The following is a 21,240-nucleotide window of genomic DNA, read 5'->3' as shown; positions in this document are numbered from 1 at the left end:
CTCCTGCTTACCTCATGTTTTAAAGGCATCAGCCATTGCCCTAATGTTTTCTGTATAGGACTGTTGCCTCACCTTACAGAAAACCTTGGAGGGCAGGACCCTGGGTTCATGGTCTCCTATAATCCCAAAGCGTCACAAAGGACCTGGCATTTTAAATCCAGGTTGGAGCAATAAGCCTCTGGTTTGAAAAATAATGACCAGGCCACTGCCTTTCACTTACCGGAAATGCATTGGTGAAGAACCAGTCATTTATTTTGAGAAAATAAGTCGAAACTTGGTGTTTAAGAGAAAGGGTTAAAAAGAAAAAAACAAAAACCCTCGGCACACTATCATTTTTAAAACAACCATGTATTTGTGAAATACAGTTGGGAGGAATAAGTTTTTGCACTTCCTCATCTTTGGACATAGCAGAAGCTTCTAAGAAACAAGAGAGTGGCTAAACTAACCCGTGGCACTGCTTTTCTTCTAGACCTCAGAGGTCCCCAGGGCTTTTACAGTCAGGGATGTCTGCTGCCTCCGAGAAAGGGAACCAGCTCCTCCGACTGAAACAGCACTTCTCGGAGGCCGAAGGCGAGTGAGCAGCCACAGCCGAAAAGACCCTTTGCATAATCTATCTTACAATGAGGCTGTAGAGTTGTAAACTGAAACTCCAGAGGCAAACCATCAGCGGTTACGTTTTCTCGATGAGACGGTTGCCCAGCCCTGTCAATCATTTATTCTTGCTTTCTCTCCCTCCGGGACACACACACACACACACGAGGCTCGGTGGACCGCTGCCTTTTCACACACACATACACACACGAGGTTCGGTGGACCGCTGCCTTGACTTAGTCTCTCCCCTACCTGAAGTGAGCCATCAGGAAGCAGCGAGGTTTCATTCATAATACATGACCTCAAGGGAGCAGGGAGGCAGGAATGAGAGCCTTTCATCTCTGCTATTTAAAATCCCAGCCTTGCAGCTGAAAGGGAAAATGACCCGGGAGTGAAAGCATCGGGAATGAAGTATTCACGATAACGGGACCAGCAAGCGCGTCAGCGGCCCGCCCGTCGGCTATTTATACAGCGCCGATTATGCAATCGGGCTCCAGCCATTCATGCTGGGATTGGGACGCCGCGCCCCGCAGGGGCATCGTTCCCGGACGCCGGGTCAGTTTCTAAGTTTGCATCATCCCCTTCTTTTCGAGAGAGCTTGGGTTTCCATTCCGGCCGGCGGGTCTGGTGCGGGGGAGGGCGGAGCAGCCGGGCTGCACATTCGTTTGGCACACCCAGGCACACACGACTGCTTGTTTAAACAGAAAAATAAAGGCACCCGAGAGCCCAGGGCGCGGCCAAGCTGCGCGCAAGGCTGGGCTCCTGGCAGACCGGAAGGAACTGATAAAGCTGGCGCTAATGATACCCGCTCCCTCCCGGGTCGGAAGTGTCCTCCGAGCGCCGGTCATTGAGAAATACCGAAGGGGCAGGATGAGGGTGAGATGAGGACAGGCGGGGCGCAGCTGCGCACGCCTCGCGGGGCGGGGAGTGGGGGGCGCTGCGGCAGTGGGGGGGCTCCTGAGGGCCGCGGTCGGGCGGCACAAACCACCTTAGGGCACAGTGGAGTCCTCCCCAACCACCCCCTACCCTGCAACCCCCCTAACCCTGGGGGAGGGCGAAGGGAGTCACTATCACCAGCCCACTCCCGAGAGATCTACACCAGCGCCCAGTCGGACCCAGACGGGCGAAAAGTGGGAGGACGCAGAAAGGGGGCGAAGGACAAGAGAGAGCGGATTGTGGAGGAGAAAATGTCCGCTTCTCCCCACGCCCGTGCGGGGCGGGAGGGGGCGGGGGCCGAGGCCGGCTTCCGATTGAAACTAGCACGCGGGTCTACTGAGCATGCCCGTCCCGAGGCCGCCTAGGGTCTCTCGGGTTCCGGGCTTTCCCGGCGGCCAGCCCGGAGGACTCGGTAGCGGGTGCTCCTCCGCCCCGGACTCGGGTTCGGAGGCGAGTAGCTGGGGTTCCTACGGGAGACTCCGCTGAGTTACCCTGAAGTGTGAGCAGATCGACATTACTTTTGACACCCTGTACGAGACACCCTTGGGTTGCCTGCCCCTTGTTTTGCTGTTTGTCGGGGCGAGACAGGGATGTGGGTATTTAGCTCTTTTCAGCAATGTCATTAAAACTCTGAATCCGTGGTATCCCCAATTATGGTAACTATCCAGTAGGCTTTGATAACACCCTGGTATTCCGATCAATAAACATCTGAGTTATTCACTCAATACCGCCATTTATTCTCGGAGCTGCCAGTCATAGTTAGCGATTGATGCGGGAGGGGTGACCTGCTTGGGACATTTTCATCAAAAAGATTCCTTTTGCGTAATGAACAAGGCAAAAATTGGAAGGTTTTCTTTAGAGGAACATAAAGGACCAGGAGTGAAAGAGAGAGCATTTGATAATCCACTGGCTAAAGGGAAGAAAGGGTTGCCGTTAATCTCGTATTTGCAGTGTGCTTAACACAGTGCCTTCATTTTATAGCCATTTAATCCTCCAACAACGCTATGTTGTGGATATTACCTTGTTAATACAGGATAGTGTGAGGCTCAGAGAACTTAAGGACCTGCTGGAGTCTGGCAGCAGAACATCCAAGTTGGGACTTGGTGACTCTTGGACCTTGGAATGTTTTCTTTTGCTCCTGGGTTGGGCCAGTCATTCACTGTTATTAGCAGGGAGATGGATGAATGAGTTGTAATGACACCGATTCAGCTTGCCTACCTGCAGAAAATAATCATCTCACCTGTAACCTTGTCATTTGAGTACTCTGAACTAGAGGGTGACGCCCATTGGGTGGATATTTCTGACAAGACAAATGTCCATGTTCCTGAAGTTCAGGAATGACTGAATACGACTTCTTTCAAACATTGCTAAGAAAAGCAACAAATGGGCAAAGGTGAGAACTGGGTAGATGCCTTCACCTTATGGGGATTTAGATGCCAATGAGGTCTTGCTTTGTTCAGTGCTTTCTCATAGACCCTCAGTGGTCTCAAAGACTGAGAAAGACAAGTGTGGCCTTGGTATCCTTGTTTTATAAAGAAACTGAAGAATTGCTAAAAGCCTCACTCAGGGTCTTGGGGCTACTAGGAGGAAACCAGAACCTAGGTGTTCCTCCCCTGTCTAGTGCCCTTTTTACCACCACATACCAGCACTTAGCATAGAGTGGTTGATTGGGTTTAACCCCAATCTGTGTCCACAAAGATCATGGTTAAGATTAAACACAAAGCCTAGGGTAAACCACTAGTTTTCCCTTGACTCAAGGTGAAAACTCTTAACTTTCTTCAGAGTACTGTGACTCTCCAAATGCATACATATACCCTTTACCTATGCAACATTTGAGGCATATATTTAGTCTTCTCTTAATTGGTTCAGTGATTGCCATTAAGTTAAAATTTTTTGTGTAGTGTCTTGGGACATTCAGGAGAACATAAAAGTGCTCGGAGAGCAGGAAGGAACAGGGACTATATCTCTTGCTCCCTAGCTAAACCCCAGAAGGAAATATTCACTGGCGATGGAATTTCTGGGACCCCTGCAAAGTAGCAGTGTGAAGCCCCCAGTTTAAACACCATAAAGAATTTCAAAACTGCAACAGCAGAGCATCAAGCCAAGCAAAGACCCTGGCACAGTTGTGCAGGTTGCTTGCCCTTTGCCTAGACAGTGCTGTGTTAAAAAGTGCGGGCCTATCCTGGGCACGGTCCCAGGCCAGGTTAGGAAAATAATTTAAAAACAAAGGGGAGATAGAGCGGGAGCAGGGGTCCCCACCTCACTGTGCCGAAGCCCATGGGGCTGGCAACCTCTGGGCCAGAAACTGGCATTCAAGGGCCTAAGACAAGGACCATTCTCCACCAACTTGAGATTTACTTAATAATTTAAAAAACATATTTGGATTTGCATTTTAACCTGGGAAAGTCCTTCATTTCTACTGGAATGCAAACGCTCCTGGCTTCTGTTGGATTTTTTTTTTTTCAATGTACAAATAATGATTCCTTAAAAACGCCCAAGCCCCTACCAAGAAAAGAGATCCCGAGATTTACGAGAAACTGAAAAGCCTCTGCCATTCAGAATCTTGGCAAATGCACCTGTTCCGCTCCCACCCTCCCGACCCAAGGTGGGGTTAGTTGGTCTTCCGAAGGCCAGCAACCCTCCGGCCACCCCCAGAGCTCACCGTCTTCCCCCTCCTCCTCTTCCCTCCGATTTTTAATCCAGGGGTTTGGGAGGAGGGAGGGAACCAACCGGAGGCCAGATGTGTGCGAGTCCCCCGCTGCCACCTCCTCCCTCCTCTCGGGCATCTTAAAACCCGGAGCGCTAACGCGGGAGGATCCGGAGTTAAACGCGGCGCAAACAACTCCGCTCCGGGGCTCCTCGGGGAGTGGAAGCCTGGAGGGACTTGGGGGGGGGGGGGGCGGGGGACGGAGGGAAGGAAGTCGGGCATGCTCAGTAGGCCGGACAAAGTTGTTTTTTTTTTTTTTTCCTCCTTTTTTTTTTTTCGGTCGCAAGTAGGAAGCTTTTTGCACTCCACCACCTCTGGCCGCTGGGAAGACGTCATCGCTTCCGCCCTACTTCCTCCTCCTGTTGGCGGTGGTGAGAATCCAATATGGAGTAAATCGGTAGAGTCGAGAGATGGGGCTCGGACGGGGCGCCCTGCACCGCCTTCCGGGCGCACCTCCCCTGGCCGCCGAGCGCTCCCCGGAACCGTGATTGGCCCGGCCCCCTTGGGGCAACCCCGGGCCGAGCCCCCGCCCGCGGCCGGCCCTCTTCTCCTGCTCTCAGCAGTCCCCGCCGCTCCACCGCGCGCTTGTTTTTCTCCTCCTCTCCCCTACCGCCGTCCCCTGCCCAAATCTCCCCGCTCCGCCCGCTCCCGAGCCCTCGGAGCCCCCGCCCGCCTTTGCCCCTCGGCCCTGCGGCGCTCACTCCCCGCGAAGCTTGCCTGTGCACCCCTTCTCCCAGACCTCACCCCACGCTCCCGTCGCCCTGCTTCCCCTTCTGGCTTCTGCGGCGCCCCCTTCATCTCTAGCAGCTCCCCCCAACCAAATCAGGCGATCTCCGGAGATGTGAAGAAGGGGGGTGGGGGGGAGGATGAGCGGACAGGAAGATGAAGGGAGCAAAGCTGCCCGCCGCGGGACAGGCGTCTAGGTGAACAAGAAAATGACCGAAGAAACACACCCGGACGAGTAAGTTTGGCCGCGGGGGTGGGACGAGGGTGCCCCGCGAGGGCAGCGTGGGGGCCGGGGCTGAGGACGCGGGCGGGGACGCTGTTTGGGTGAACTTGGCTTGGGGTGCAGTGACTCGCTGGTCTGTGGGGTGTGGGACACGAGATTTCCCCCCTAGTTGATGAAGTGAGGAGGGGGCGAAAACTGCTGCAGGCTGGAGGGGGCGCGTGTTGGGTCGGCGGGCTGGTGGCCGCTGCAGGGGCCAAGGGCGCGCGGGTGACCTCCGGGCGGTCCCCGATCCCTCTCCGGGGACTCAAATCACCCCTCCTCTCGAGATCCTCGGCGGCGGGAGCGGAACACCTGACATCCCCGCTCCGGCTTCCAGGGGTCGGTGGGTTTTGACCCGGTGACTTTTGTGACTCTCCCGCCCCCTCCGCTAGCCCCGCGGTCCCTTCGGAAGCCCACTGGGGCCCAGACTCCGCCATGTCGTTTTCTTGAATCGCTCTCATTTGCATACCACATTTTCATTCATAAAAAACACTGCGGAGCTAAGGGAGGACTGGGCGCGGGTTGCGCTAGGGTCTGCGTGCACCCGGGTCCCTGCGCGGGCCGGCGTGCTGGAGCAGCCCTGGGGCCCCGCGGCGCGTGTGCGTGTGTGTGCACGAGTTGGCCAGCCGGGGACAGGCGCCCCGCGGGGTCTGGGCTGCTCGGGGGGCGGATCCGAGGATGTGCGGCGGGGGAGGGCGGGAGCCTGCGGGGCAGCGCGCTGCGGGGCCCTTGTGTGTATATCTCTGTGTGTCTCTGTGTATATCTTTGTGTATATCTGTGTGTGCGCGCGTGCACAGGAGTGCGTGCCCGGCCCGCGGGCCCGAGGCGAACAAAGCTCAGGGCTCTTCGCTGGAGGGGCTGTCCGGCGGCCCCACCTCCCCTCGCGGGACCCGTGCCTTCCTTCAGCCCCTGGCCGAGGTGCAGCTTTTCGTGAACCTGCGGCCGCCGAGGCGGCTTTGCCTTTCTTCTGCCACCGCCCGAGGCGTTTCCAATCGCGGGTGCGACTAGAGGTTGGGCTGCCGGGCCGGGTGCCTGAGATCGTCGGCCTCGGGTCCGAGCGGTCACCGCATCGCGGCGGCCGCCGCTGCTCCGTGACTGTGCCCGCCACAGCCACTTTTTTTTTTGTGAATAAGACGCTCTCCTTTATTGTCACATGATATCCCTCCCTCCTCCCCTGCACATTCATAAATCCGGAGCCTGTCTCGGCTCCTTTCATTCAGAGCTGCCATTAGCCAAGGTAGCGGCGGCGCCGGCTGGGGCGCAGAGAGCGGGTCGGCAGCCACGGGAACTTGCCTAGAGGGAGGCCCAGCGTGTGTCTGCGCCGACTTGGGGGCTGCAGGTATCCAGCGCCAGAGGCCCCGGGTCTTTTGCCCCCGCGAGCATTGAGACCCGATGCAGAGAGGGGAAGTGACTCAGGGCTGGCCGGCGGGGAGGGCTTGTCTTGCAGCAGGTGATAGAATGCTGTGCTGTAAGCATCTACTCACTTTTTTTTTTTTGTTTTTTAGTGCCCCGTTGTCCTTTGGCGTCTGCTGTCGCCCGGCTGGGCGGGAGGGGGTGTTGGGAGAGTTGGTGTTTGGGAAAGGGAATTTCCTTTCTCTGGGTCCCCAGGGAGCTTTGGCTGCAGTAACCACTAGTCTGCCAGACACCCGATTTAGGACACCTGTCCCATAAGTAGCCCGAGAGGATCTTACCTGGTGTGCATGTCCCATGTCCCACCACATCTGTTGGTCTTTCTATGTTAGACCTTTGCTTGGCCTTCATAGACTGTATCTTGAAATGGTAAAATGAAAAATGTTGCCCTTCTAGGGCTGAAATATGGGGTGGGGTAAGGAATATGCTTCTGGGCCTTGCCTCCTTTTGGACATGATTATTAATAATAAACAGGTATTTTTATGGGTCCTTGTTTGTCCCTGCACACACAAATAGCAGTAGTAGCAGGAAGGGAAGGTTGCCATGCTCAGGGCTTGTTGGAGATTGATTGGTTCATCACCCTAGATTGGGGTTCCTTGCCTCCTTTGCTCAAGGATGCTGGCCTGGCCGCTTCCTTTCTAGGGCAGGTCAGCTTTGTATCCTATCCCATCTGATATCCAAAGCAAAGGGATTTCAGGTGGAATCACCAGCAAGAAATAAATATTTCTCTTCCAGGCTTTCAGAGCAGTTTGGCATGGAACTGGCTGTCCCTACCGCTGTCAGAAGCCCAGTTAAGACAATGGATATTTGAGGATAGGTTCTGGTTTCAGTTAGAGAATCAGAAAGCTGTGGCGCCTTAGCCTGCTGCAAAAATGGCCTTTTCTGAATTACTTTTAATGCAGTGACCTTGTCATGAGACAAGAAATGCCTGGTAAAAAAATGGGCTGCATGGGCTGTATAAACTGCCCATTTGTGGACACTGTCCATTATATTGTTCATCGTTCTTATGTACTGGCCCATCTGAAAAATTCCTTTTAAATGCTGGTGCCCAGAAGAACGTTTCTTTCAGACTTACAGGGCATGCTGTGATTGGTTTTCTGTTTTGTTTTATTATTTACTACCACCGTCTCAAGCTCAGAGCTAAAATTTTTGCTTGGTTATGGTAGCCATATTAGCTTAGGTTTTTGCTAGATTTATTTCCCACTCCTCTGTATGCATTTCAATCTGTTTTCTGTTCTAATGGTTTTTATGTTTGAGCTTCCTCAGATACCTTTTGGAAGTAGGCAAGGTGTGTTATAAGGAAGTGACATCAAACTGGAAACTAAAGGGAGATATATTTGTGTCTTAGGTAAAATAGATCTTCCTGACAGCCCACATATATTTAAGGTTTTTATTAAACAATACAGGTATTTAAATATATTACATTTAGCAATAAATCAAAACCTTGCAAGTGGTAAAATTGTGCTTAATTTTAAAAAATATATGTTTTGTCTTCTAATATTCTTTTTTTCTGTCATTTTAAAATTCCTCTGTAATGAATATATGCTTATAAATTTAGTAAAGCTCTTTTTGCTGATGGTCCTAAACAATAGCTTCAGTATAAAAAGTAGCCTGACCCTCTGTCCCTCTCCAGACAGAAATGCATGTTAAGATTTATAACTCTACAGACTTTTTCAGTAAGTGAAAATTAAAGATAATTAAATTAAAAATTAAAGATAATTAAAATAACTCAATAAATTATTGAAAGTGACCTTTTGTACAGAGGAAATGGAAAAAAATTTTTTAAATCATGTGTGTTTCGTCTGTATCTTTAAATCACTGGATCATGGCTATAAATGATTTGGAAATTTGCAGACAAAATGAAGAAACTCTTCTCAAGGAGCAGTAACTCAAGAGCCACTCAGCTACCGTTCAGCTTTCTATTTTGTTGATGAACTCTTCTTGGAAACACACATCTTGCTGAGGATGGATTTATAACTCCACCCTCACTCATACTTTCCCTAATGTTGAAAGGTTTCCCATTTGGAAAAAAACTTAAAAAGCTTAAATATTTTTTGCTGAACCATTTCAAAGAAATTAGACATTAGAACTCTTATATTCAATTACTTGAGCTTACTTTCCAAAAGATAAGCATACTCTTATGTGAAACCACAAGACAATGATTACACTTCACAAAATTAAGAATAATTCCCTGATGTCTTTACTCTCAGTCTCAACTGACTGAAAAATGTCTAACTGGTTATTTCAGCCGAAGGCCAAAGATCCTGCTTTAAATGCATTTGTAACATATGGCTCAAGGCTTAGCCATTTGGTCACCTTCTGATCCAAGGCAAGTTACTGATGTATCTCACTTTGCTTTTATCTGAGTGAATAAAATGGGAATAAAAACTACTGATTTCGCGGAGTTGCTGTGGGAATTAAATGAGCTAGCCTGTGTAAAGCTTACAGCACACACTAGGAATAACACAGGTTTCTGGTGTCGGCTCATCGCTGGACACCGAGAGGTTTTTTACAGTCTCACTTTCAAATAACCATGTGAGGGAGGTGTTACCACATTTAACCCACGAGGAAGCTTACATTACTTACTGAAGACAGCAAATATTTTTTATAGCACTTTACTCCTTTAGTTTTTTCAACAATTCTGTGCTGTATATGGTTTTGTTTGTTGTTTAGTCGCTCAGTCATGTCTGACTCTTTAGCCACCCCATGGACTGTAGCTTGCCTGACTTCTCTGTCCACAGGATTCTCCAGGCAAGAATACTGGAGTGAGTTGCCATTTCCTTCTCCAGGGGATCTTCTCAACCTGGGGATCGAACTCGTGTCTCCTGCATAGGCAGACGGCTTCTTTACCACTGAGCCTCCAGGGAAGCACATATGGTTTTATTACCTCCATTTATGGGGGGGTGAAATCAAGACCCAGAGAGGTTAAATAACCCTAGTAGGCTGTCTCAGGAAGGACTGTGTTTTCAAGCACCACAAGGTGCTATCTCAGAAGGGCAGAGGGTGGCCAGCCTTAGTCATTCTGACTTCAAAGCTCAGACCGTTTCTGCCAGTCATACTGTCCCTAATTCTTCTGAATTAGTGACATCCTGTCATTGCCATAACTTTTTTCACTTCCCTTATCTTCCCTGAAAATGCTATGAGGCACATACTGTATTAAAGTGAATTTAAGTAAACTTGGGCTTGTTACACCTTAAGATAATGGAAGGAATGTGAATTCAGAGTTGATTATTACTGGAATGTTAGCTGTATAGTTATTGAAGTAAGTAGTTATGAAAATTAGACACAGTGGAACAAGTATTGATCCCTTCTCTTTGCCTTAGCCTTAAAAAAGTAGGTGTGTTTCTGCTCTACCAGAATAGAATCCTGGAGTCCACTAAGAATTGGAATCTTGATCTCTTCCCTAGAAAATCTTGGTCTCTTCCTTAGAAAATCTTGAAAGCAAAACAAAACAAAAAACTTGGAAAGACCTTTAACAACTTATAAGCCAGGACATTGTCATTGTATAAAATTAAAAGCCTACTGCAAGGTTATAGTCTTGGTAGGTGGTGGGCGTTCACTAACCTCCATCTGCTGAGTTTGTTTCCACAGGGATCTTAACAGATGCTACTTCCTTTCCAGCTGTACCTAATTCCCTCTGCTTTCTGATCCCTTTAACTAATAACATATATAAAAAGTGGATCAGTATCAATATTAAAACTGTTCTTCTGAATGGTCCACTCGCTCATGCTGTTTACTCCAGAATGTTCTTCTTTTCCTTCTCCAACATGTGAAATTCTGCTCATTCCCCTACTACTGGCCCTGAGTCATTCCTCTTCTGAGGTCCTCCCGGACTTCCCCCTCCCTCACTCCCTAAGGAAAAATCGTGGACTCGTTATAGCATTTTCCCTCCACACTGTATGACAGTTATCACCATTTAGAGTTGGGTTGTTATACACAGCTACATCTGTCCCAAAATATGAGCTTTGGGATTCAGGGTTACTTCTGTTGCCTAGTTTTCTACTTGTTGGCCTAATATCATCAGGCACATTGTGGTTGCTTTTAATAAAGATCTATTAAGTTAAAAAAAAACAAATCTGATTATTTTAAAATGTTGTTTTGTCCCTGCTGACAAACGCAATAATTATAATTGTTGTATTTGGTTAACTTAGGGTGTGCATAAGCCTCCTTCTGAGAAACTCCCATGTTTTACCTGTAGCCCTTGACGTGTCTTGTGGAAACTGGTTGCAGAACTATCTGGTGTTGGTGATCTGGGATGGAAAAGTCAAAACCGTTTTGATTCCAATCACTGTTGTGGGAACTGGGAAGTGGAAGAGTCTAAACTCAATAAGCCTGGTTTTCTGCCTCTTTAGGATAGTGTCTGCCGAGATCAAAATATTAACAATTTGCAATAGCTACAGGGTTCTCGTGGAGTCTTAACACTTGAAGTTGGAGACAGCTGTGCCGATGAGCGCCACTGTTGGCAGAGTTCCTATGTTATGGGGTGGAACACAAATATACAATCTAACAGCAAAATCCTCAGAAACTTGAACAAGATGATAATAGAGGCAGAGCAGGAAGTTTTTGCATTTGGCTGTTTGTTTTGGCTTGTTTTCTCTTAAGTAAATTGGACTGCCTTTATTTTTTTTTTTTAAAGACCCAGTCATATTGATAAACTTGTTAACTATTGTAAATGTTTCTTTTTGATCAGTATTTTTTAAGGCATTGTCTAAGGGCTTTTAGTCACTGGAGTAGAAGGAATATTTTGCACTGGTGGGCAGCATGCTCTGTGAAGCAAAATGTGTTTTCTGCGTGCCTGCCATGGTAGGCATGCAAGACGGTTACCACAGCTTGATGGGGTCCCTGTCAGGGGAAGGAAGTCAGGCCAGGATCTTAGTAAAATGCTTGATATTAACTGGCATAGGACTTGGCTAAGTTAAGGACCAACTGTTTTGTAATTACTCATTTCTAAGGTAATCTTTGTCAACAGTATGTTCACTTGGGGTATGTTGCACACATGATAGCAAATCCTGCTTATGTTATTTATGCTACTTTCAAAGGACAGCTGAATATTTATTTTAAAACAGAATTTCTATGTGGATTGCCCCAAGAGCATACAGACAATAAAGAATCCACCTGCAATGCAGGAGACCTGCGTTTGATCCCTGGGTTGGGAAGATTCCCTGGAGAAAGGAATGGCTACCCCACTCCAGTATTCTTGCCCAGAGAATCCCATGAACAGTAAAGTCTGGCGGGCTATAATCCACAGGGTTGCAAAGAGTTGGACAGGACTGAGCAGCTAAGCACACACAAGAGCATACAGGTGAAGAAACAAATTTTTACTTCATCCTGGCATTTAGCAGGGCATTTGCAGTTGTGATTGAAGAGATAAAACAATATGAGCACCTTCAAAATGTATGGGTTTGGCTCCTCCTCTTTGTAAAAATAACGATTTTTCAAATTGCAGTTCCAATCTTAGATATATTTCCTGTGGTCCATTCATAAGTGCTTAAAACTTAATTATCAGGCTGAGTTGTTAAAATTGTCCTTCCTGGTTCATCCTTGTCTTTCATTTTCACTGTTTATTCCTCTTACTTTTTTTTCTCATTGCTTTGGCTCTGGCCTCCAGTATTGATTTTTCAGATAACACTGTTTATTTTGTATTTGCATCCCACCCTGAGAATGCACCCAGAAGCTTGGCCCATCTGCCCTTCCAGGTGTGGAAATAATAGCTTATTGACCTGTACACCCATCTTCAGGCAGAGTGCTAAGCCCATAGTAGGCTTTCTGCAAACATTCATTGATTGATTAAATGTTCATTAATTGAAAAAGTTTGACCTTATATAAAAAATTAAATGATTATTCATATTGTATGTACATCCAGAAAGACTTGAAGTTGTTTGTTTTTAAAAACTATTCAGAGGGGCAGGCTGCCAATTCTGGTGGTGCAGGAAACGTGGGCTTTGGGGTCATTCTCTACTTCTTTCCTCTTCTGATGCTTACTGTCAGTTTACTTACCTTTGTAGTAGCATCCTTCGCTCTCTTGCCACCCCTGTCTGGTCTAGAACTCATATTATCAACAGCGTTCAAATTCTTTCTAAAACAAAGCATCGGTAGGCTTGTGGGGGGAATGGATGAGGCTGAGAGTTCTCTTAGGAGTAAGCTGGCTTATGGCTTGTTTTGTCTATTTGTGTGCCATATTGGTGTTTGTGTTTATATTTCCATCCAGGGAATAAAGTGGATGCTCGGCCAGAGATTTAATCATCTATATCCCAATATGTTTACTCATTTTTTTGTAGAACTCTTAAAGCTGAATAAGTGTAAATACAGTCTTAAACAGAGTAATTAAATGTCTCTTCTTTGTTTAATAGGTTAAATCAAAATCTGGGATTTTTCTCAGGCTCAAAATTCTGAAACAGGTCTGCTGTGCCTGGATGGTGTGCCCTGGCCTAATGCTACTTCTGGCCCTGAAGGCTAATGCTTGTCTTCTCGTTAGACTGTGGGTCAACAAGTTTCAGGCTTCCCGGGTGGCACAGTGGTAAAGAATCTGCCTGCCAATGGTGGACACACAGGAGACGCAGGTTCGATCCCTGGGTTGGGAAGATCCTCTGGAGGAGGAAAAGCAACCCGCTCCACTATTCTTGCCTGGAAAATTGCATGAACAGAGGAGCCATGGGGTCGCAAAGAGTCATACATGACTGAGCACGCATGCACAGATTTCAGATTAGGAGTCTGCTGTTTGTGAACCAGTTCTGTTCTTACATGTCTTTTTATCCTAAGGAAAAGTAGTGGATATCAGATGACAGGTGTCCATTGGAAATGTAGTATTCTCTGAATCTAAGGAACTTCACTTTAGAAAATTCTTGGCCACTAATTGAAAAGCCATGTATAAATTATTTATTGGATAAAATAAATAGTAGTTAGGGTGAGACTGGAGGAGAGGGAGTGACTGGCTGCAGAGTGCCCTTCACTTACTTCACACAGTGTCCAGCCACCTTCCTGCCAGACAGGACCCCAGCTGTGGCTCAGAGGGAGCCTCTGCCCTCGGGGAGCTTACATTCTAGGGTGCTAGGCATTTCCTTGTGCCTTAAGGGCGTAACACCAGAGTTATCTGGATGATGGACTGATTGGCCACCAGAGGTGTTTGCCCTCTTCGTCCTCTGCAGAGTTACCCCTCAAGCTGCAGGCGTTGGGATTCCCAGATTTGGGGTATAGGGAACTCCTTGTCCAAAGCTTTAGAGGAGCTCCACACCCTTCCCAGATCCCCTAACAAGTTCTTGAGTCATTTCTAGGGTGAGTGTGTGTTGTGTGTTCATACAAATACACTCATGCACTCACATGTGGATGGATTATGTCCATGAATCAACAGTGTCCACAGCTGCAGGCGAAGAAAAGATTCAGCCAGGTTAAGTATCTTGTCTGAGGTCACAGAGCAGGATTTGTTATTTTTACCCAGGTCCTTTGACTTCACATCTCGTGTCTGTAGAACAACTATGAACAACTGCATAGAGCCTCAGTTTTGGCAAAGAATCTGTTACATGTACAGTTTGACTTATATTACCATTGAGCAGATGAAATTAGAACTCTGTAAAGGGCTTCCTTAGTGGCTCAAATGGTAAAGAGTCCACCCGTAGTACAGGAGACCCAGGTTCGATCTATGGGTCGGGAAGATCCCCTGGAGTAGGAAATGGCAACTTACTCTAGTATTCTTGCCTGGAAAGCTCCCTGGACAGAGGAGCCTGATGGGCTACAGTCCACAGGGTTGCATAGAGTTGGTCACAGCTGAAGTGACTTAGCATGCATGCACAGGATCCCATAAATGCCTCAGGACAGTGAGGTGACATTTCTTCCTCGCTCGCCTGTTCAGCTCTGTGGAGCAGAGAACCAGTACCCACAGAGATGGCATTTTCTGTACTGATACAAAGAGCAGTTCTACAGAGACCGCTTTTGGAAACACAACCAGCCACCTTGCCCTTGATGGAGTGTGTGTGAGCAAAATAGTTAACGAAGCTTGCTGTTCATTAAGACCTGGTTTTAGCCTAGCTATTTTGAGAAGAGGATTAAACCTGAATGTGCATGGGAATCTTATAAAATGAGGATTCTGGTTCGGGAAGGCCTGAGATGCTGCAATTTTAACCAACTTCCCGATGCTGCTGGTGCAGATCCAAGGACCCCTGTTTGAGTAGCAAGAGCCTGTCTTTGTGATGACGGTGAGCTCCCAGCTGCCAGGTTTGTGTCTTCAGAGGCAACCTCACATACTTGGCATTTGGAACTTGCTGAAGAAGCTCATTGGTCAAGAAGGTGGTGTTTCCATGCAGAGAGATATTATCAAGGGCCTGCCTTTACCCATTGTTGGCAGGACTTTCAGCTTTGAGGCATAGCTTGATCTTTAGATGGTAAGGTGCTGGAAGAATTTTTTCTTTTCTTACTACTTAAAAAAAAAAGTTCTTGGTGAATGCCAGACAGCCCAAGAAATCCATCACTGAAAGAGGAATAGGAAGTCCCAGCACTTTGTGTATAATGTCTGTCAGCTGGCATTCTGCACCTTCCAGACAAATCGGTCTCCTATGGAAAGCCAGCCGCCCTGGGAGCAAGCACACTCAGCCCTAGAAGAAATCACAGGAAGTAATTAAACCGAGAAGGTCAGAGAAAGAGGAAGTGGTTGTGTTGTTTCTGATGCGAATAGCATTGTTGTTCCTGGGGATCAAGATGATGATGTTTAAGTCTTCTGGAATGTGACTGCTTGGGGACTTGATTGTATTTAAATTGCAGCCCTTTTAGTTTATTCTTTTAGACAGCAATCTAGTTAGGAAATGAATTGCTGTTAGGTCTTATCAGGAATCCCCACGTGCCTAAACAGAAGTCTTAGGCAAGGAGTTGCTTATAGCTTAGCAAATTGCACTTAAATAAAATGAATGTCAAGACTATTAGAGGTTAATTTTAGGTGTCTGGAGTTCTCCCTAATTCTCCTGATTAAACACTTTAACATAATAGTTTCCTTAATTGGAATAATGATAGAATATTAGCATGCATATTAAACCATTTACCCAAATTTGAATAGGGTTAAAATGCAAATTATCCATCACTTGTCAGCGCTTTCTCTTTAGAGATAATTCCTGGGGAGAAACTGAAAGTGGCTTTCTACCTGAGGCAGCATTGCCAGGAAAGCCAAGAATAGACCGGAGGACTAGAATAAGACCCTTCTCCCCCAAAAAAGAAGTGCTGGAAATGCCACTGCCTGTGAGAGTAGTAAATACAACAAGAAGGGAGATGGAATGAGAGCTCTGAAGTGAGCGGACCGTGGCCCCTCTCTGGTGGTATCTTCATTGGCCCATTGGCAGATGTCAGAGGAAGGTGATAAGAGACCCAAGGTCCTTCCCCAGCATTGAGGGGCTTCTCTGGTGGCTCAGATGGTAAATAATCTGCCTGCTGTGCAGGAGATCTGGGTTCGATCCCTGGGTCAGGAAGATCCCCTGGAGAAGGGAGTGGCAACCCACTACAGTATTCTTGCCTGGAGAATCCCATGGACAGAGGAGCCTGGCAGTCTACAGCCCATGGGATCGCAAAGAGTTGGACACGACTGAGTGACTAACATGCACGCCCAGCATTTAGGCATCACCTCTGAAGTCTTGAACCAATGCCTCTACCCAGCAGTTTCCCAAGTGGCTGGGGACCCATAAGCACTTCAAGTGTTGTTTGTGAAGCAAATATGTATATAACATCACCCACATACATGTATTACTCTTTCAATGTATGCCGTTGCATTTATACAATAATAAAATATAACCTCAATAAAATACTATTGAATTCATGGTGGATGTTTGTCATATTTTTCTCAACTCACAGTTGTTAAAAAATACGGCTATAATCTCTAGAGGAAGAGGGCTGGTCCCTTAGTTTTTCTGCCTTTGCATACTTACACTTAATTGGGAATCATTGCTGTGCCCCTCATTCTGTATGTAAGGACATGAGTGTGGTCATTCAGGGGGCTTCCCAGGTGGCTCAGTGGTAAAGAATCTGCCTGCCAAGCAGGAGACCTGGGTTCGATCCCTGGGTTGGGAAGATCCCCTGGAGAAGAAAAAGACTACCCACTCCAGTATTCTGGCCTGGAGAATTCCATGGACATTCACGTGGGATGCATATGCAGAGGGTGTGTTTATACTCCGGGCGGATTGAGGATTGGGTGGAAGGTCTGAAGGAAAGCAGAGGGCGTTAGTTGGAGGTGGGTGGGGGGAGTTGAAAATGAGTCAGGACTTTCCCCCACAGAGACTTGGTACAGAGTTGGGTCTTCTCATAAGGAGGAGGGCCTAGGGGAGCTTGTCTTCTGTCTTCCAGCTTCCTTGCATTTATTGAACACCTGCGTTGTGCAGCACAGGACTCTATTGTGGGAAAAAAGGATACACCCAACAGGAGAAGCTTTTGAACGGATACCAAGTAGCAGAGCAGATGGGGAGCAGTTTGCTTTGTGCAGCAAGTTCTGGGAGTTGGGAAACTTCGGTCCCCTTCACTTCTTTGCCACCAATGTGCCCAAGATGTCAGGTGGTCTCTCCGGACTTGGCTTTCTCGTCTCTAAAATAAAGGGATTGAATAGTAATAATACTGAAGAACTCTTGTAGTTCCAGTATTGTAAGGAGAGTTCTTTTTTAAAAAAACTAATTGTATTTGTTTATTTTTGGCTGTGCTGGGTCTTCGTCGCTGCTTTTCTCTAGTTGTGGCAGTCGAGGGCTACTCTCCAGTTGTGGCACGTGGGGTTCTTGTGGCGGCGTGTCTTGTTGTGGAACACAGGCTCCAGGGCGCAGGGGCTCGGTAGTTGCAGCTCCTGGGCTCTAGAGCACAGGCTCAGTAGTTGTGGCGCATTCAGTGGATTCTCTACCACTGAGCCACCAGGGAAGCCCCAGAGTCCCTGTTTTAAGAAAACTTTTATAAGTATAATATTCTTTTTAAAAATAGAGACAAATGCAAAGAAGTTAAAGTACCTCTTGCTGCACTAGCCAAGGGGAAAGTTCACTTTCATCCAGGGGACTCTTGAGTTGTAGCGGACTCAGATAAGGATGGTGGTGGTGATAGTGGGGAAGGGGGCAGGTCAGGCAGGTTGGAGAGGAGGCATCCGGCGTCCAAAGGTTTCTTCCACAGACAAGGAAATCCCACCCCTGGGTGTATGCGGGGGGAACTCAGAGAAAGAGCTGGTCCGGGTAGGTGAGGCTAAATTTTAGGCGTATTGCATGCCAGGCTATCAAAATCCATCTTTGAACTTTCGTGCTTTAGGTGGAATGGTGCTGTTTAAAGTTCTGAATCAAAGAAATGATAAAGTGATGTACTGTCGGTAAATTCCAATTAGTTGGAGGCTACGGGCTAGGCTGGAGTCAGAGAGGCCCCTAAGAGCTCTTACCCCATCGGATCTGGGCAGGGCTTTCCTTCTGGCTGTAATGAACTGCAGCAGGCACCGCTCTAGGAAATCTTTGTTCCGAAGAGGTTGTTATGTTTATTGGAAGATAGGGAAGCTGTGAAATTCAAAGCAAAGTTAACCAACCTACTTTGTAGATCAAACTTTCAGGCTAGTAAGAAATCAAGTGAGGGTTTGGGGTTTTTCTTTTTGTTGTTGTTGTTGTTTTTACTACTTCTTGTATTTTTACTATTTTTTTTTAAATATAGTTTAAACTTTTTTTTTTTTTTTTTAGTATTGTTCCTCCTGCAGGAACACAGCACTGCTCAGTTGAAATTGCCCTTGTGAAGTGGAGAGTACATCGCCCTTTCTCAGTAAAGTAAAATGGTTGCAACTGGACCATAAAATTGTAGAGCTGGAGAGCAGCTTAGGAAAATGCCATCTCCCTTCTTGCAATCCAAAGAGGTCGAGTGATGAACCCAGGGTCACACAGCTAGTTGGTTCCTTGGGATATGTAGGTAAGCAGATGTCATCTGCCCTTGGCTCCAGTCCTGTTTTGGTGTTGTGTCAGACATTCATGACAGTTGTTACCCTGAACCATTGAACTCCCTGGACACCAGAAAAAGATGATTATAACTTGTTCAGTTTAAATAAACGTAGCCCGTGTTGCCGAGGAACCATCAACATTGAACAGAGTGCCAGCCTCGGTCAACCCCTGAACACGTGGAGAATAGGTGAGCTGCCAGACACTGTTCCTGTGTGGTTCACCTTTGGGTGGTAGGGGGGTCCCATATGTGTGTTTCAAGAACAGGAGGGTAGGGAGTGGAGGCAGAGGAGTGTTTCATTCAGCTCTCCATCCCGGGGAAGAAAAGATGAGGCCTTTGATGAGACGTTGAAATACACGTGACCAAGGTTTTTGCACCTGGGCACTAGCAAAAATGTCTGAAACTTCCCTGAGGCTTGTCCTTCCTCCCCAGCTCCAGGGACTTCTCTCCTCCCCATGTGTTTGCTTTTGAGGTTAACTGCCAAGGCGATGCGGTCATAGACAGCAGGAAGTAATATTTGATATGCAGGTCTCAGGGGTGGGGGTGGGGGATTGGCGGATAGCAGCATGGGAAGGGCGCCAGTTTTGGCGCACTAGAGTGAGAACTCCGGACATTTCTAAGCCAACAGGTGCCTGTTACAGCAAAGAGAGGGAGGGAAGAGTTGACGAGCTAGTCATATAATGAGTATTTTTTACGGTAGCATGTTTATTTTAATTTTTGTAAGGCCGCTGCCCCACAGGTTAACTCTGATAAAATTGGGATTATTCTCTTTACCAAATGAGATAGCTACTAAGTGTTATAACCGTGTAGAAACCTAGGCTTGAGGAAGAATAAAAATCTCCAAAGCAAGACATGCTCTCCCCAAGAGCCCACAGTCAAACACACATGCTGGGAAGCACGTGCCACCTTGCCATGATGAGACGATCCATTTCCCAGTCCTGCTTTGGAACTATAGTTCTCAGTTAGGGCTCCTCTTGGATAACAAGATTCATACTGCTTGTGTCAGATGGATAACGTGTACTTAAAAAATTTCCTTCTCTTGGTATTCTACACTCTCCCCCTTTAGTCTCCATCAGCTGGGCATCCTTATTCATAGAGTAAAGGATCTCTTGTGAGCCTAAAGATTGCTTTGTGGGGTTTCAGGTTCCACATCACATTGCTTTTGGATCATCCAAACCATCAGGGCGGTTTGCTTATAAATGATTTGCCCACAGATCCCTCCTTCCACAATCCTCTTGTTCCACATGGAGCAGTGCAGCAGTGACCAGGAGAAGAGACCACTGTGTCCAATCCACCCATGCCCGCAGCCTGAACCAGAACTCCTCCCCAGACTGTCCTAACAAGGGCAGTTTATCAGTTTTAACAAGAGGCCGCAGGAGGAACATATCCAGGTTGGTTTGGCATGCTTTCTAGGACACAACATCTGTCTGTCTTTCCACTTTCACCTTTCTCCTCCCTAGACCAACTGAATTAGAATTTCACCCTCACACCCTGTGTCAATATTTCAAAAAAATCTAGATTATACTGTGTCTTAGACTAATCAAGATTTGGAAGAGGGAAACACCCACCAAACCTAGAGGGCTATGACCAACAAAGATGGCACCACCCAAGCCTTCCTCTTTTGAAAGATCCCCCTGGGTGATGGGTGTTAACCAGACTTTATTGTGGTGATCATTTTTTAGGTATATACAAATAGCAAATCATGTTGTACACCTGAAACTAATATAATGTTAAATGTCAGTTGTAGCTAAAAAAAAAAGTTCCCGTATCACTGCCCCTGAGTCATTTACCTGAGTCATCTGTCATACAGAAGGGAATTCAAGTCACACACATCCTTATCAGGGGAGGGGACCATTGCTGTTTTCCTTCCCACTCTTTCTTCATGATTCCATCTCATTCACGTTAGTAAATCATCTCTTAGGGAGGAAGATACCAAATTGATGTTACATGTAAAGTGAAACCATAAGAGACAATGCAAAATAAATTCTAATTGTTGATTCAAGAGGCCTTTTTTTTTTTTTTTAACGAAAAACACTCTAAAACACACCAAAAAATCACCTACAGCTGTCCAAAATTATGACTGTTTTTTATTAACTTTTTAAAAAGTTTGACTGAAACTTTAAAAGCCCTAATAATTTTTTTCAAAAGTTTTCCTTAGTGATGTAATACAGATGCCTTTAGGATATGAATTTAGCTATTTTAATTAAGTAGTAAATACAGGAGTGTTTTTTTATTTTGTCTTTTAGGGGGCGGGTAGAATGGGGCCAGTTATTTTACAGGAAACAAGAATAGTTCTTGAATTTGATTTTTGACAAACCTTTTGTTTTTATAAGACCGGCATCTGTTTGAATTTAAAGGAAAACAGATATAGAATCATATGCTTTACCTAGAACTGAAAAATACATTGACTTAAAACAGATGTTGCTAACAAAACTGATGCCAGGTATTAAGATTGTAGCTTGTCATCTGAAACTGTGGCACAGGATGCAAATGTGGGAGAGGTTGAAAAAGTGTTTTAATATCTTAGGAGAAAGTGTGAAGGGCACTCTTAAAAACGGGAGAGTCTTGCACAACGGTGTGAACATATGTACTTAATGTCACTGAACCATACACTTAAAAATGGGTCCAATGGTAAATTTTACCTTGTGCATATTTTGCTACCACTAGAACAGGTTATTTATTTATTTTAAATGGGACCAAG

At 46.6% G+C, this 21,240-nt stretch overlaps 1 protein-coding gene and 1 non-coding gene across 4 annotated transcripts in view; both read left to right on the top strand.

The window, feature by feature from the left end:
- Window positions 1-1,375: 1,375 nt before the first annotated feature.
- Window positions 1,376-21,240, top strand: part of SPRED2 (sprouty related EVH1 domain containing 2) — a 126,671-nt gene continuing 106,806 nt past the window's right edge. The window contains exons 1-3 of one of the 3 annotated variants that reach the window (XM_061432812.1): window positions 1,376-1,467; window positions 4,525-5,195; window positions 19,754-19,930. In XM_061432812.1, the coding sequence (XP_061288796.1) occupies window positions 5,170-5,195; window positions 19,754-19,930 (203 nt within the window). In that variant the 5' untranslated portion in view covers window positions 1,376-1,467; window positions 4,525-5,169. Of the gene's footprint in view, window positions 1,468-4,518; window positions 5,196-19,753; window positions 19,931-21,240 lie in introns of those variants that run through there. The other 2 variants (XM_061432814.1, XM_061432813.1) reach the window with 2 other exon arrangements.
- TRNAG-GCC (transfer RNA glycine (anticodon GCC)) lies at window positions 16,603-16,673 on the top strand. The gene has a single exon. It is a non-coding gene; the product is annotated as a tRNA-Gly (tRNA).

This window comes from Bos javanicus, chromosome 11, assembly GCF_032452875.1.
Source record: "Bos javanicus breed banteng chromosome 11, ARS-OSU_banteng_1.0, whole genome shotgun sequence".
NCBI classification, from domain to species: Eukaryota; Metazoa; Chordata; class Mammalia; order Artiodactyla; family Bovidae; genus Bos; species Bos javanicus.
The sequence above is the reverse complement of the archived record's forward strand: the minus strand, read 5'-3'. Positions and strand labels throughout refer to the sequence as shown.